This window comes from Gorilla gorilla, chromosome 11, assembly GCF_029281585.2.
Source record: "Gorilla gorilla gorilla isolate KB3781 chromosome 11, NHGRI_mGorGor1-v2.1_pri, whole genome shotgun sequence".
NCBI classification, from domain to species: domain Eukaryota; kingdom Metazoa; phylum Chordata; class Mammalia; order Primates; family Hominidae; genus Gorilla; species Gorilla gorilla.
The window spans coordinates 20,971,411-20,983,459 of NC_073235.2; the positions used below are offsets into that span (position 1 = coordinate 20,971,411).

A 12,049-nucleotide genomic window follows, 5' to 3' on the forward strand; every position below is an offset into this window, starting at 1 on the left:
CATCTGCAAAATGGGGATAATAATATCTACCTTGCAGACTTGTTGGAAGAACAAATACAGTGTCAGACAGAGTACCTAGACAATGCCTTGGCATGTAGGAAACACTCAGTGTATGGTCATTTTAATTTTTCCCCACCCCACCATCCTCCTTCAAAATGAGTCAGCGGTTTGAGATGGTATGAAGTCTGAGCATGAAATGGCTCAAAAATTAGCTTTATTCTCAGTTACACTGATGGAGTGCTGTGGGCAGCTGGCCACGTGGGAATGTTTGGAGAGGCTAGGCATGTTATTTTAAGAGTCACATTAATAAACTGAAGCATTTCCAGAGGAGGGTGATTGTGTCATCTGTAGAGTACATGAAAAAACTGGGTCCATGACACCTGGAGGGGAAAAACACACACTTAGAGGAAAAAAGTGTTAGACTGAACAACATGTAGAAGAAAGGCCAGACCTCATGTGTGAGCTCCAGTTGGGGGAAGTTTCCAGAAAGGAGGTAGATTTTGACTCGGGGTGACTGACCATTTTCTGACAGCAGGAGGTGGCCTTCGATGGGAAGGCTACCATGTGACATTGAGTTCCCCACTGATGTAACTGCTCTCCTGAGAGCCAGGAGTCACCTCTCAGGGATGAGAGGAAGACCCTTGAAGGGCAGTGGGTTGCCTTGAATTAACGGTTCCTAGGCTTTGGGACATCAAAGACCTGTGAAATGTCAAAAAATTGAGGACCAATATGTTAACCTATAATCTCACCATGTACAGATGAGCCGCATTGCAGAGGGTGTCAGCCTCACTCCTGGGGATACCTGGACCAGCCTGCAAGAGCCTGAAGAGGCACAGGGTGACAAGGGGGGTGTCATGCAGAAGATTCTGCACTGTCCTGTGGCTGTGGCCATTGCTTGCCAGGTGACCAGCCCGCTTCTCACGTAGACCCGTTCTTGCCTTGTAAGGCAGGAACCATAAGACCTCACCCACCCAGAAACAGCCTTGCTCCCTGAAGGTTTCATGTGACCTTCGGTCCTTAGCTTTTTTTTTGTTGGTTTTTGAGACAGGGTCTCACTCTGTCACCCAGGCTGGAGTACAGTAGCACGATCATGGCTCACTACAGCCTCAACCTCCCAGGCTCAAGCAATCTTCCTGCCTTAGCCTCCGAGTAGCTAAGACTACAGGCAAGTGCCATCACACTCAGCTACTTAAAAAAAATTTTTTTTGTAGAGATAGGGTCTCCCTATGTGGCCCAGACTGGCCTTGAGCTCAGGAGTTCAAGTGATTCTCCCAGCCCAGCCTCCCAAAGTGCTGAGACTGCAGGCATGAGCCACCACACCCAGCCAGTCCTCAGCTCTTGAGATATAAAAGTGTGCACCACTCCTGGAGGATGTGGGGCCCAGAAGCCTCACTGTTGTCTGTCCTGAATTCAGTTGCCTCTCTTACTGCTGTATGTTCTGACTGTACTACCTGCTTTCTGTAGCCTCTAGATCATCTGTCACATACATTTTTTGTGAAGGGACAGAGAGTAAATATTTTAGGCTCTGAGTGCCCTGTGGTCTCTTTTGCAAATACTCAACTCTGCCCTTGTCATGTAAACGTAGCCTTACTGTGGTAGGAATGGGCTTGGCTGTGTTCCAATAAAACTTTATTTACAAAAGCAGGCAGTGGAGCCTCATTGGGTCCAAGAGCTACAGTTTGCAAATCCCATTTTATTTACCCATGCCAATCTGAGTCCACTATCGGGGTCAGTAATATTGTGTGTCAATAATATAGTGGTGTATGCCAAGTAAGGACGTCACAAAAAGAAAAGAAGAAAAAAAGAAAAGCAACTAATACATACCTTCACCCTCAGTTGATAAAAAGAAAAGACATTTTAATAATAAGAAATAGGATGATTTAAATCTCAGAATAAAGAACAAAACTCGTGCCAATTTGTGGACCGGCATTTAGGGACCGGTGAATCATGTGGTCAGGAAACCCTTCCAATCTCAGAGCTGTTGTTTTGTTTTGTTTTTTTAATGCAAGCTGAAGCCAAGCTAGGTCTCCTTTCCACCATTTTTAGACAATCATTTTTCTGAGTTAAGTCCAAAGCGTTACATTTTCCTTTATGAAATTTCAGCTCCTTGGTTTGGGGATTTTACAGTTTTAATCTTGGCATGAAGGTTGTGGTTAAGGCCCTGGGCTCCATTATTCCTACTGATTAGTGTAAACCAACAGTTCTCATTGTGTGGATTTTTTTTCTTATTTTTGGGGCAGAGTCTCGCTCTGTCGCCCAGGCTGGAGCGCAGTGGCGAGATCTTGGCTCACTGCAACCTCTACCTCCCAAGTTCAAGCGACTCTTGTGCCTCAGCCTCCCAAGTAGCTGGGATTACAGGCACACGTCACCATGCCCGGCTAATTTTTGTATTTTTAGTAGAGACAGAGTTTCGTCATGTTGGCCAAGCTGGTCTCAAACCCTTGACCTCAAGTGATCCACCCGTCTCGACCTCCCAAAGTGGTGGGATTACAGGCATGAGCCACTGTGCCTGGCCTGTGGCTGCAATTTCTGATGGCAGTCATCTTACAATGCCAGCCTAAGGAAGAAACCACCAGGACAGCAGAGAGAGAGATGCAAATGACACAGACCCTGGTGATTCTGTGGTGCTGCTTCATCAAAGAATCCTGAAGCCCATTCTCTGCATTTCCAGTTACGCAAGCCACATGTGCTTATTAAACCAGTTAGAAATGTGTGTTATTTGCAGTACAAAGCCTTCTTATGAACCGCATCCGGCCACCCATCATGATATTATTCCTTTTTGGTTTTATGTTTTTTAGAAATTTGATACAAATAAGCCCCCTCTCTTCATATAAGTTGATGATAGAACTGTTCCTCTGCAGAAGGCAGAGCCCACTCACCATCCCTCCACGACCACGAGTGCCCACTCCTTGCCGAATCTCCTTATTAAATCATCCCACTCTGACCAGATCTGAAGACCTCGTGTATGTTCCCAATGGGATGACAAGCCCTGGGAAGGAAAGAACTGCTTCCTCTCCCTTGGAGCTTGCCTTCCACCACATAGAGCAAGGTTGATGCGCTATAGAGAGAGGGGTCTCTGCAAAATGCAGAAGACGGGGTGCTCTGCCACACAACTTCCTCCCTTCTCCCTGAATTCTGCCACTCTCCACCTGTGCTTTCTCCCATGACCTCACCCTACCCTCCAAGGGACAGGCAAAGCTTGCCCATATTCCTTCTAGGGAGTTTAGCTAATGGGACCTGCTGAAAGTGTACTCCCTGTGGGGGCACACATCTTATGGGGAGGCATCAGAAGACAGAGGACGGAGCACTGGTGCTTTTGGAGCTAGGCTTGGTTTAAATCCTACCTCCACTACTTTACAAGCATGTTCCTTAATCCCTGAGCCTCAGTTTCCTCTTCTGCAAAGTGAGGAAAACATGAATGTACAGGATTATTTTGAGGATTTAATACAGTTGTGCATCAAGCAGCTGGCACTCAGTAGATGTTTAAGTGCACAACAAATATTTATTGGGCACCTCATAAGTGCCAAGCATTGTGCTGGGCACTGGGACCTGGAAATGAACAAGACTCTCTGATTTGTCACCGTGATTTTGCCCAGACCCAACCATGGCCCACAGCAGGTGCTCAGTGAGTGTTTGTGGAGTGAATGAATGCCTTTGAGGAGCATGTATTTTAGTGGGAGAGATGGAGGCAGGTGGCACACGCTGATCATTTTAATGTAACATGGTAGGTAATAGTTGGAGGCCAACACCAGGCTCTAAGGGAGCCCTTCCCGTGGGGAGGGGAAGAAAGGGCTGGCATGGATGGGCCCGAGGGGAGTCTCAAAGGATATATAAGAATCAGTCAAGAAAAGAGAGGAGGAAAGTGCTCTCCAGGCAAGGGGCAAAGGCCCAGGTGGGAGGCAGGATGGCACGGTGTGCATGAGATTTGAGAGACAGGGCCATCCTGGGAAAGGACAGTGATGCAGAGTGAGCTGAGCCCAGACAGGGCCCTGATGGCCACCCTCAGGGGAAGCCTCTGGAGGTCCCCAGAAAAGGTCAGCCGATTGCCGAAGGGAGCATCCTCTCAGCTAGGGTAGCTCTGCAGCCGGGCTCCCTCCTTGCTTATCAGAGCCAGGAGACTCCTTCGAATGCTGTAAACATTTTTTTTTTTTTTTTTTGAGAGACGGGGCTCAATCCTGTCCTCCATTGCCCAGGTTAGAGTGCAGCGACACAATCACTGCTCACTGCATCCTCAAACTCTCCAGCTCAGGCGATCCTCCTGCCTCAGCTTCCTGAGTAGCTGGGACTATAGGCACGCACCACCACGCTCAGCTAATTTTTAAACATTTTTTGTAGATACAAGGTTTCACTATGTTGCCCTGGCCTCAGGCAATCCTCCCACCTCATCCTCCCAAAGTGCTGGGATTATAGGTGTAAGCCGCCACACCCGGCCAAAAGCAAACATTTACTGAGCACTTACTGTGATCAGGCGCCCAGCTCAGCATGCACATATATTAACTCATTTAGTTCTCTTGACAAGCCTATGTTGTCAGCATTATTAACACCATTTCCCAGATGAAGAAACTGAGGCACATAGTGATTAAATCTTCCCCAGCCCCACTAAGGTCAAGGTCGGAATTCAGACGCACCAGCCTTGCTCTGAGCATTTAGCCACTATGTTAGCGTCTCTTTCAGTTGAATGAATACAGCACCCCCGGTCTCGCGCTGGTATGCGACAGTTCCTACCTGTGCCTGGGGTCCTCCTAACCATCATCTCCGGGTAGATAGACCAGGGCAGTGAGGCAGACCCACTGACACCTCTGTGAGTAGGAGGCGTGGGGACAGGGGGTAGCCCTTACATCCTGACCACTGTCCCAGGCCTGTGCCACCCTGTCCTCTCCCAGGGCCTCCTCACCCCATAGGTTCCTGTCCCCGGGTTCATGGGATGGAGGTTGACAGGCTTACCCGCTTCTCGTTGGAAGAGTCGTTCACATTGACACCACAGGCCAGATTAGGCCTGGGGAAGGTTTCTGACCAGCCATCCTGTGTGCAGTTTCGGAACAAGGAACCTGTGGGTGCCAAGAGTCCTGTAGGTGAGCCATGGGCCCAGGCACTGTGATTTTCATAGTAACATCTATTGTAACATGTGGCCGCTACAACCACTTTATAGTGTGGAAACTGAGGCACACAGCAGTTCCAGAACTTGCCCAAGACCACACCCTAGTGAATAGGGGGAAAGCGATTTGAACCCTGGGGCTCGGGCTCCAGAGCCCACGCTCTTAAGCACACACCACGTGCCAACCCCCTTTCTCACCCCAGCCGGGTGCTGCTCCTGATCCCAGGTCCTGCCACCGTTTAACAGGTGGGTCCCCCGGAGAATCTGTGGTGGCTGCCCAGTACCTGGCCACTCCCATCATGATTTTTTCTCAGGCTTCCATTTTTACTCATCCTGCTCCACGGAAGTTCTGTTTTAAATGGAACTTCATGCCCTGCTCACGCAGCCATTTGAAAACCACCAGAGTGCCATTGAGATGAACCCCTCCAGGCACCGCCCCTCATGGAAGGGTGGAGGGTCCTTCGGCCATGACCTGTAGGCCACCCCTCTGCATTTCTCTGCATAATAGATTGTGAGACCACCACAGTCCTCCGGCTCAGCTGCTCACTGCCCCCCACCCCTGGCACGAGGACGCATGCGGGGCCCTCTCACCACATGGGCAGTGGCTTCCCCGCCTCCCCAGTGCCTGGCCCAGAGCCTCTGCTTATCAAACGCGGGCTGGCTGGCTGGACAGAAAGGCAAATTGAATGGGGATAGAGAGCCTGCCCTGACCTCTTCTCACAGGGAAGAGGAGAGCACTTCCCCACTGGAGCTTTTACAGCAGGAGCCCAGCCTGCGGAAGGGAGCCACTAGCCAGGAACGAAGTCTTGGAAGGCACCGTGAGGAGTTTCCCTCCTCGGGCTGGATGGCCTCGCTGAATTCTGTACTCTGAGCTGCCAAGGAGGGCTGGGATCTGGCTTCCCAGCTCAGGCCGGTGTAAGTGTTGCAGGGGGCAGGATGCTGATGGCCGAGTCCTGTGGGTAGGAGCCCTGCCACCCCTTTGCTCTCACTGGAGCCTTAACAGCCCCAGCTGAGCGTGGCATGCTCCTTTACACAGTCTCCAGGGGCTGGGCCCCTGGCTAACAGGGTTTAGGGTCTAATCCTCACAGTGTCCCACTGAAGGAGGTGCTGCTGCCCATTTTACAGGCCAGAACATCAAGGCCCAGAATTGAGCTATCGTGCTCAGCCACAGTGTATGCTATCACTGTTCTACCAACCCACCGCGCCCTCTTCCTGAAGTCTCAGGGGCAGCGTCTAGGACCAGGAGACCGTGTCCTCTGAGATCTGGGCATGCCTGCCCTGTGGAGGCTCAGGAGGCCTGGAGCGCAGGTTTAGAAGCAGCCAGATCTGAGTTTGAAACCCAGTGCAGCCTCTTGGTCGCTGTGTGACCTTCGGTGCATCATTTCTCTGTGCCACAAAATAATCACCCACACTGCAAGAGTGAGCAGGGAACATGAGAGCACACGGAAAATGCCTAGGCTGGTGCCAGGCACAGAGCGGGCACCGAGGCATCACTCCCCTCTCTTTTTGGCCTTTCTAAAATAGGCAGAAGTGGGAGGGGCTTGGAATCTTGGAATTTAGGCGAGGGGTGGGGAGGTTTCTGGAATTGAATCAAGAGAGTTAGGTTGTCAGATGGGAAACAACGGTGGTCAAATTTAGGCTGGATGGATGTGAAAGCGAGTTAAGGGAACACAAATTCCCCCAAGGCCACAATCGAAAGTTATAAGACAGCGCGTGCCTAGAGGCTGGGGTCCCTGTGGGCTCACCCAGGGCAGCAGGCCTGCCCGTTTGGGGCCCTCTCCTCACTGACACAGCAGGACTCCCAAGACAGATGCTGCATGTGACCCAGGCCAGGTGCCCAGAGCTGTTTACAAGACAGGGCCCCCTGCCTTCCACTCTGTAGAGCTGCAAAGCAGCTGCCTCCCCACTTCCCCAGGGCTGAATTCCTAATAGGTAAGGGAAACTTACCCAGGCACAGGTCAGTGTGCACCTCAGGGGACCCCTGAAAGGATGTTTGTGCATATATATATATAGATGTAGATATTTATATATAATATAAATAGATATTTATATATAATATAAATAGATATTTATATATAATATAAACATATTTATATTTATATTATATATTATATTATAAATATAATATAAATATATATATTATGTGCATATATATAAATGTATAGATAGATAGATATTTATGCAGTTTGGGGAAAGACCAGTCCAAAGCTTTCATCTGATTTTCAGAAGGCTCCGGGACCCTAATCAGGCTGGGAAGCATGACCGCTTTAAGGCCAGATCCTCACTAAGTAGGAAGAGAAAGAGGGCCAAGGGGATGCCTCTGGGGAATTGTGTTTTTTAATAAGGAACTCTGGAAGACCAGCGTCCTTTTCAGAATCAAAGGAATACACCCTAGAGGGAGCATTCTAGGCCTGGCATGAACAGAAACATCTGGGGGCAGAATCAGCCTGCGGTTTCTCCAGTCACATGGACCCCACCCCTCCTGTCAGGACCCATGTAGTAGGTGCCCTGAAGGAGAATTAATTTATTTTCCAGAGCACCTTGTCCTCACTGGGCGCTCCCCCTGGGGTTAGGGTTGGGGGCACCACCTAGGGAAGCCCGCCTTCCTGCCAGGAGATGAAGGGGCAGGGGTCTAATCAGACCCAGAAGTAGATCTATGGGGATGAAGGAGAGGTGGGTGGGAGTTCTTGGTGATAAATTCAGGCCAGACAGCTGTTGACCTGTGCTCTTGGGCCACCCGCCCCGAGGCTGGGTATGAACAACGTGGCCCCCACCACCCTGGAGCGAGCCCAGAGCCCAGTAGGCAGGCCTTTGGTGTGGCCCTGCAGCCCCACAGCGACACCATGTGGCGGCGAGAAGAAACTGCAGCAGAGTCGGCACAGGACCCCAGCTTCCATCCTCACGTTGTGTGGACATGGTCCAGCTTCCTGCCGCGGACCATGAGCAATCCAAGGGTAGGGGAGCCTCAAGAGGGAGACACTGAGCCTTTACGTAATGAGGCAGGGAGGGGTTCAAGCAATTACTTGAGAAAGGATGTGACAGGACTGGCACCTGGTCACTTCGTGGCCGTGAGCACCAGCTCCGCCTATCCCCTCTGCAGGGCAGAAGGGACGGTGCTGCGGGAGGCGGAGGTGCTGTGGCTCTGGGAAGGCTGAAAGGGACGGCTGCAAAGGCGAAGAGCTTCGAGTCCTTTCCATCAGGAGAAAAACCCGGTCAGCTGTGGAGGAGCACTGCACAGGAGTCAGAAAGTGGAGTCTGGGCGTGACCTTGCACCTGACCAGCCTGGGGCTCCAGGTCCGCCACATCTGGACTAATCTCCTGTGTCCTGAGCTACCAGGACCCCAGAGGCAAGCATGGAGGGGCCATGCTGGCAGGTAAAGTTGGTAAGCTTGCGGGGGTGTGTGTGGCAGGGGTAGGGGAGGGAAGGTGGGAAGGAGAAAAAGGAAAAGAAGGGAGAGGAGTAGGGGAGAAGGGACAAAATTTATTTCCAAGCACAGCCTTACAGGGCAGGTCTTATTTATTTTCCCCATTTTACAGTCAAGAAAATTGAGGCTCCCCAGCAGCGAGCAACTTGGATCCTGGGGCTGCCTGGCACCCAGCTAAAAGACATTTCCCCAGGTCCCTTGCAGTTAGATGTTGCCATGTGACTGAGTTCTAGCCGAGGGAATGTGGGCAGAGTGGGATCCTTCCCAGGCCCGCCCCTTATGAACCTCTGCTATGTGGTCCTCCGAGTTCTTTCCTCTCCGCCAGTCAGCCTGGAAACTACGTGATGCCACAGTTGTGAGGTGTGGGGTGCTGGGGTCACCGTGTAGAGGAGAGCTGCCTGCTAATCAGGAATACCTGTTTCCTGTTCTGGACGTTTTTTGTCTGTTTGTTTGTTTGTTTGTTTGTTTGAGACAGAGTCTCACTCTGTCGCCCAGGCTGGGGTGCAGTGGCACGATCTCAGCTAACTGCAACCTCAGCCTCCCAGGTTCAAGTGATTCTCATGCCTCGGCCTCCTGAGTAGCTGGGATTACAGGTGTGCACCACCACGCCTAGCTAATTTTTGTGCTTTTAGAAGAGATGGGGTTTTACCATGTTGGCCAGGCTGGTCTCGAACTCCCGACCTCAGGAGATCCGCCCACCTCGGCCTCCCAAAGTACTGGGATTACAGGTGTGAGCCACCGCACCCAGCCTGTTTTGGACTTTCTGTGGACAAATTTGCATGAAGGCTTTGAGATGTGGGGCATTGTCTGTTACAGCAGCTGGCATTACCAAGCCAGGAAGTGGAGGAGCGGGTTTCAAGCCTGTCTACCTCAATCCCCCCAGTTCCCATAGTGTAGGGTGTTGAGTGAGGCTTCGAGGGAGCAGCATGTTCCCCAAATATGTGTGTGTGTGCATACATGTGCGTATGTACAGCAGAATTATGGTGAGAAGAATCTCCACTCCCTTACCACAGTCTCTGAACCGTGGTCATCTTTGCCTTGCCTGACTTTGAAAGGCTGGTGGGTTTTAGTGTTAAATCAGCTATTCTTGTTCAGGCTTCATCTGGCAGCTTTGCTGTCCTGCACGGACAGCAGCTGCACAGCTTTTCTCAGTCCCTGTTATTATTACTCTTTACTGGATCAAGGGAAAAGTCCTGTGATCTGCAGGGGGTTTATGATGACTAAATGAGCCCATATGTACATATAAAAATGCCCAGTGCATGGTCAACTTCTAATCAATGTGAGTCAACTAGGAAAATTCGTAAATCCGCAGCTCTCTTCTGGTAAGACAACCCCTCGCCCCAGGAGGCCAGGGGCTCCCAGGGAGCCAGTTTCTCAGCAGGGCCTGACAGAGGAAGGAAGTATTTTGGAAGGCCAGGCCATTAGGGAGCCTGCCACTGCCAGGAGGGGTTCCAGACATGGGGACTGGAACAAGGCCCCTGGTTGCTAAGGGGGCGGAAACATGGAAGGAAGGAAGAGAGCTCCTAGCTGAAGGGCCTGGGGAAGACAGAAGCAGGCCCAGCCTCCCTTACCGCCTTCCCCAGTGCACTGCCTCCTGCCCCCTTGCTTGACACCCTCAGAATTTGAGTCCACCCCACATTCCCAAGCAAGGCTTCTAATCCTTTGCAGTGATCTCCCCCATCATTGTACCCATACTTGTCCTCAGAGAAGGTTCCTTGGCCTCCTGCCTCTAAGCTGAGGCCCCACCCAGAGGGACACCCCTCAGCCTGTCCGCCAGGCCCCATGGGCCGAGTGGTTACCATTTCTGCTGGTGAGCATCCGGAGGAATCTCGGGCATTCCACCTCCACCATCCGGCCCGGCACAGAAGAGGGCCAGCAGCTTATGTTGTCCCACATCCCCTCACAACCTGCCAAGAAAAGCAGCATCAGACAAGGATGGGGGATGGACCGAGGGCTGCCCTACCATCCTGTCCACATCACCGACACCCTTCCCTGCCTGGAATTCCCACTAGACTACTTCCAAAGTTCCCATTAGGTGCTGACTCCTCAGGATCAGGAACCTATACTGTCTAATGCACCCTTGGACTCTGCCATCTACACGGTAGTGCTCAGTGTTGAAGATAGAAGGAAGTAAGAAAGGGAGGGAGGAAGGGAAGAAGGAAAGAAGGAATGCGCCCTCTCCTGTAAGCTTTGCAAGTAAAGGTCTGGATTTCTCTGGAGCAGATGGCACATCTGTTGGCCAGTCAGTTTGCATTAAACAACTAAGCAGCAATGGGTCTCCCTTCTAGCTTCATGGTACGACTACCTGGGGAGCTTTAGAAATAGACATAGCCGGCGTGGCACACAGGGATACTGCATGAATTGGTTTGGGTGGGCCCAGGCATCATGTCCTTTGAAAGCCTTACGGGTAATTCTAACGTTTGACTGCAGGGTTGAGAACTCTTGTCCCATGATTCTCAAACTTCAGCTTGCATCAGAGTCACCCAGAGGGATTATTAAAACACAGATTGCTCAGTAAGTCTGGGGTGGGGCCTGAGTATCTGCATTTCTAACAAGTTCCCAAGTGATGCTGATGCTGTTTGTCCTGGGACCACACTCAGAGCCACTGCCCTGGCCTATGGACACAGCTCCACAAGTGTCACCACTGTATTTGCTGCAAGAATATTATTGAGGATGTTGCTTTCTACATCACCTGAGTTCCCTTGATGAGGCCCCTCTGGAAGGAGAACCAGGTCTCAATGCAGTGAGAAGCTGAACTTATTGTGAACAACTAGTATACATAGACACTACATTTGAAGCTGGTTTTCTCTTTGATTTGGCTGCTAGGAAGCTCAGAGCCAGATGCGTGGCCCACTTCTGAAAACTGAAAGACTTTAAGATGAATAAAAAAAATTACTAGGTGTTTTCAATGCAAAACTAGGCATTGTCTAAGCACAGCCTTCTGGATTATCTGATTCAATGGGGTGTCAGGTCTTTTATTGTCTGCGAGCTACACTGCAATTCTGTAAGTTCTAGATGATTGGTAGCAATGCAAATGATTCTCGTCCATAGGCACAATAATTATTGTCCAGTTGAAATACAATTAATTTCACTTCCCTCCCTGTGTATTCAGTCAGCTTTGCATCTATTTGTAAATTCATGTTATCATTCTGCCTTATAGGTATGGTACTGTATTAGTCTGTTTTCATGCTGCTGATAAAGACTGGGTAATTATAAAGGAAAGAGGCTTAATGGACTCACAGTTTCACATAGCTGAGAGGCCTCACAATCATGGTGGAAGACGAAGAAAGAGCAAAGGGACTTCTTACATGGCGGTGGGCAGGAGGACACATGCAGGGAAACTCCCGTTTATGAAACCATCAGATCTCATGAGACTTATTCACCATCACGAGAACAGCATGGGAGAAACCTGCCCCCACAATTCTATTACCTTCCACCAGGTCCCTCCCATGACACATGGGAATTCTGGGAGCTACAATTCAAGATGAGATTTGAGTGGGGACATAGCCAAACCGTATTAGTTACTTTG

General features: G+C 50.6%; 1 protein-coding gene across 1 annotated transcript in view; it reads right to left on the bottom strand.

Moving 5' to 3' along the window:
- The window catches only part of SCTR (secretin receptor), an 84,002-nt gene that overhangs the window by 28,257 nt on the left and 43,696 nt on the right, over positions 1-12,049 (bottom strand). The window contains exons 3-4 of the mRNA XM_004031689.5: positions 10,320-10,427; positions 4,945-5,048 (exon numbers count right to left, since the gene is read on the bottom strand). Of these exons, the coding sequence (XP_004031737.1) occupies positions 4,945-5,048; positions 10,320-10,427 (212 nt within the window). The remainder of the gene's footprint in view (positions 1-4,944; positions 5,049-10,319; positions 10,428-12,049) is intronic.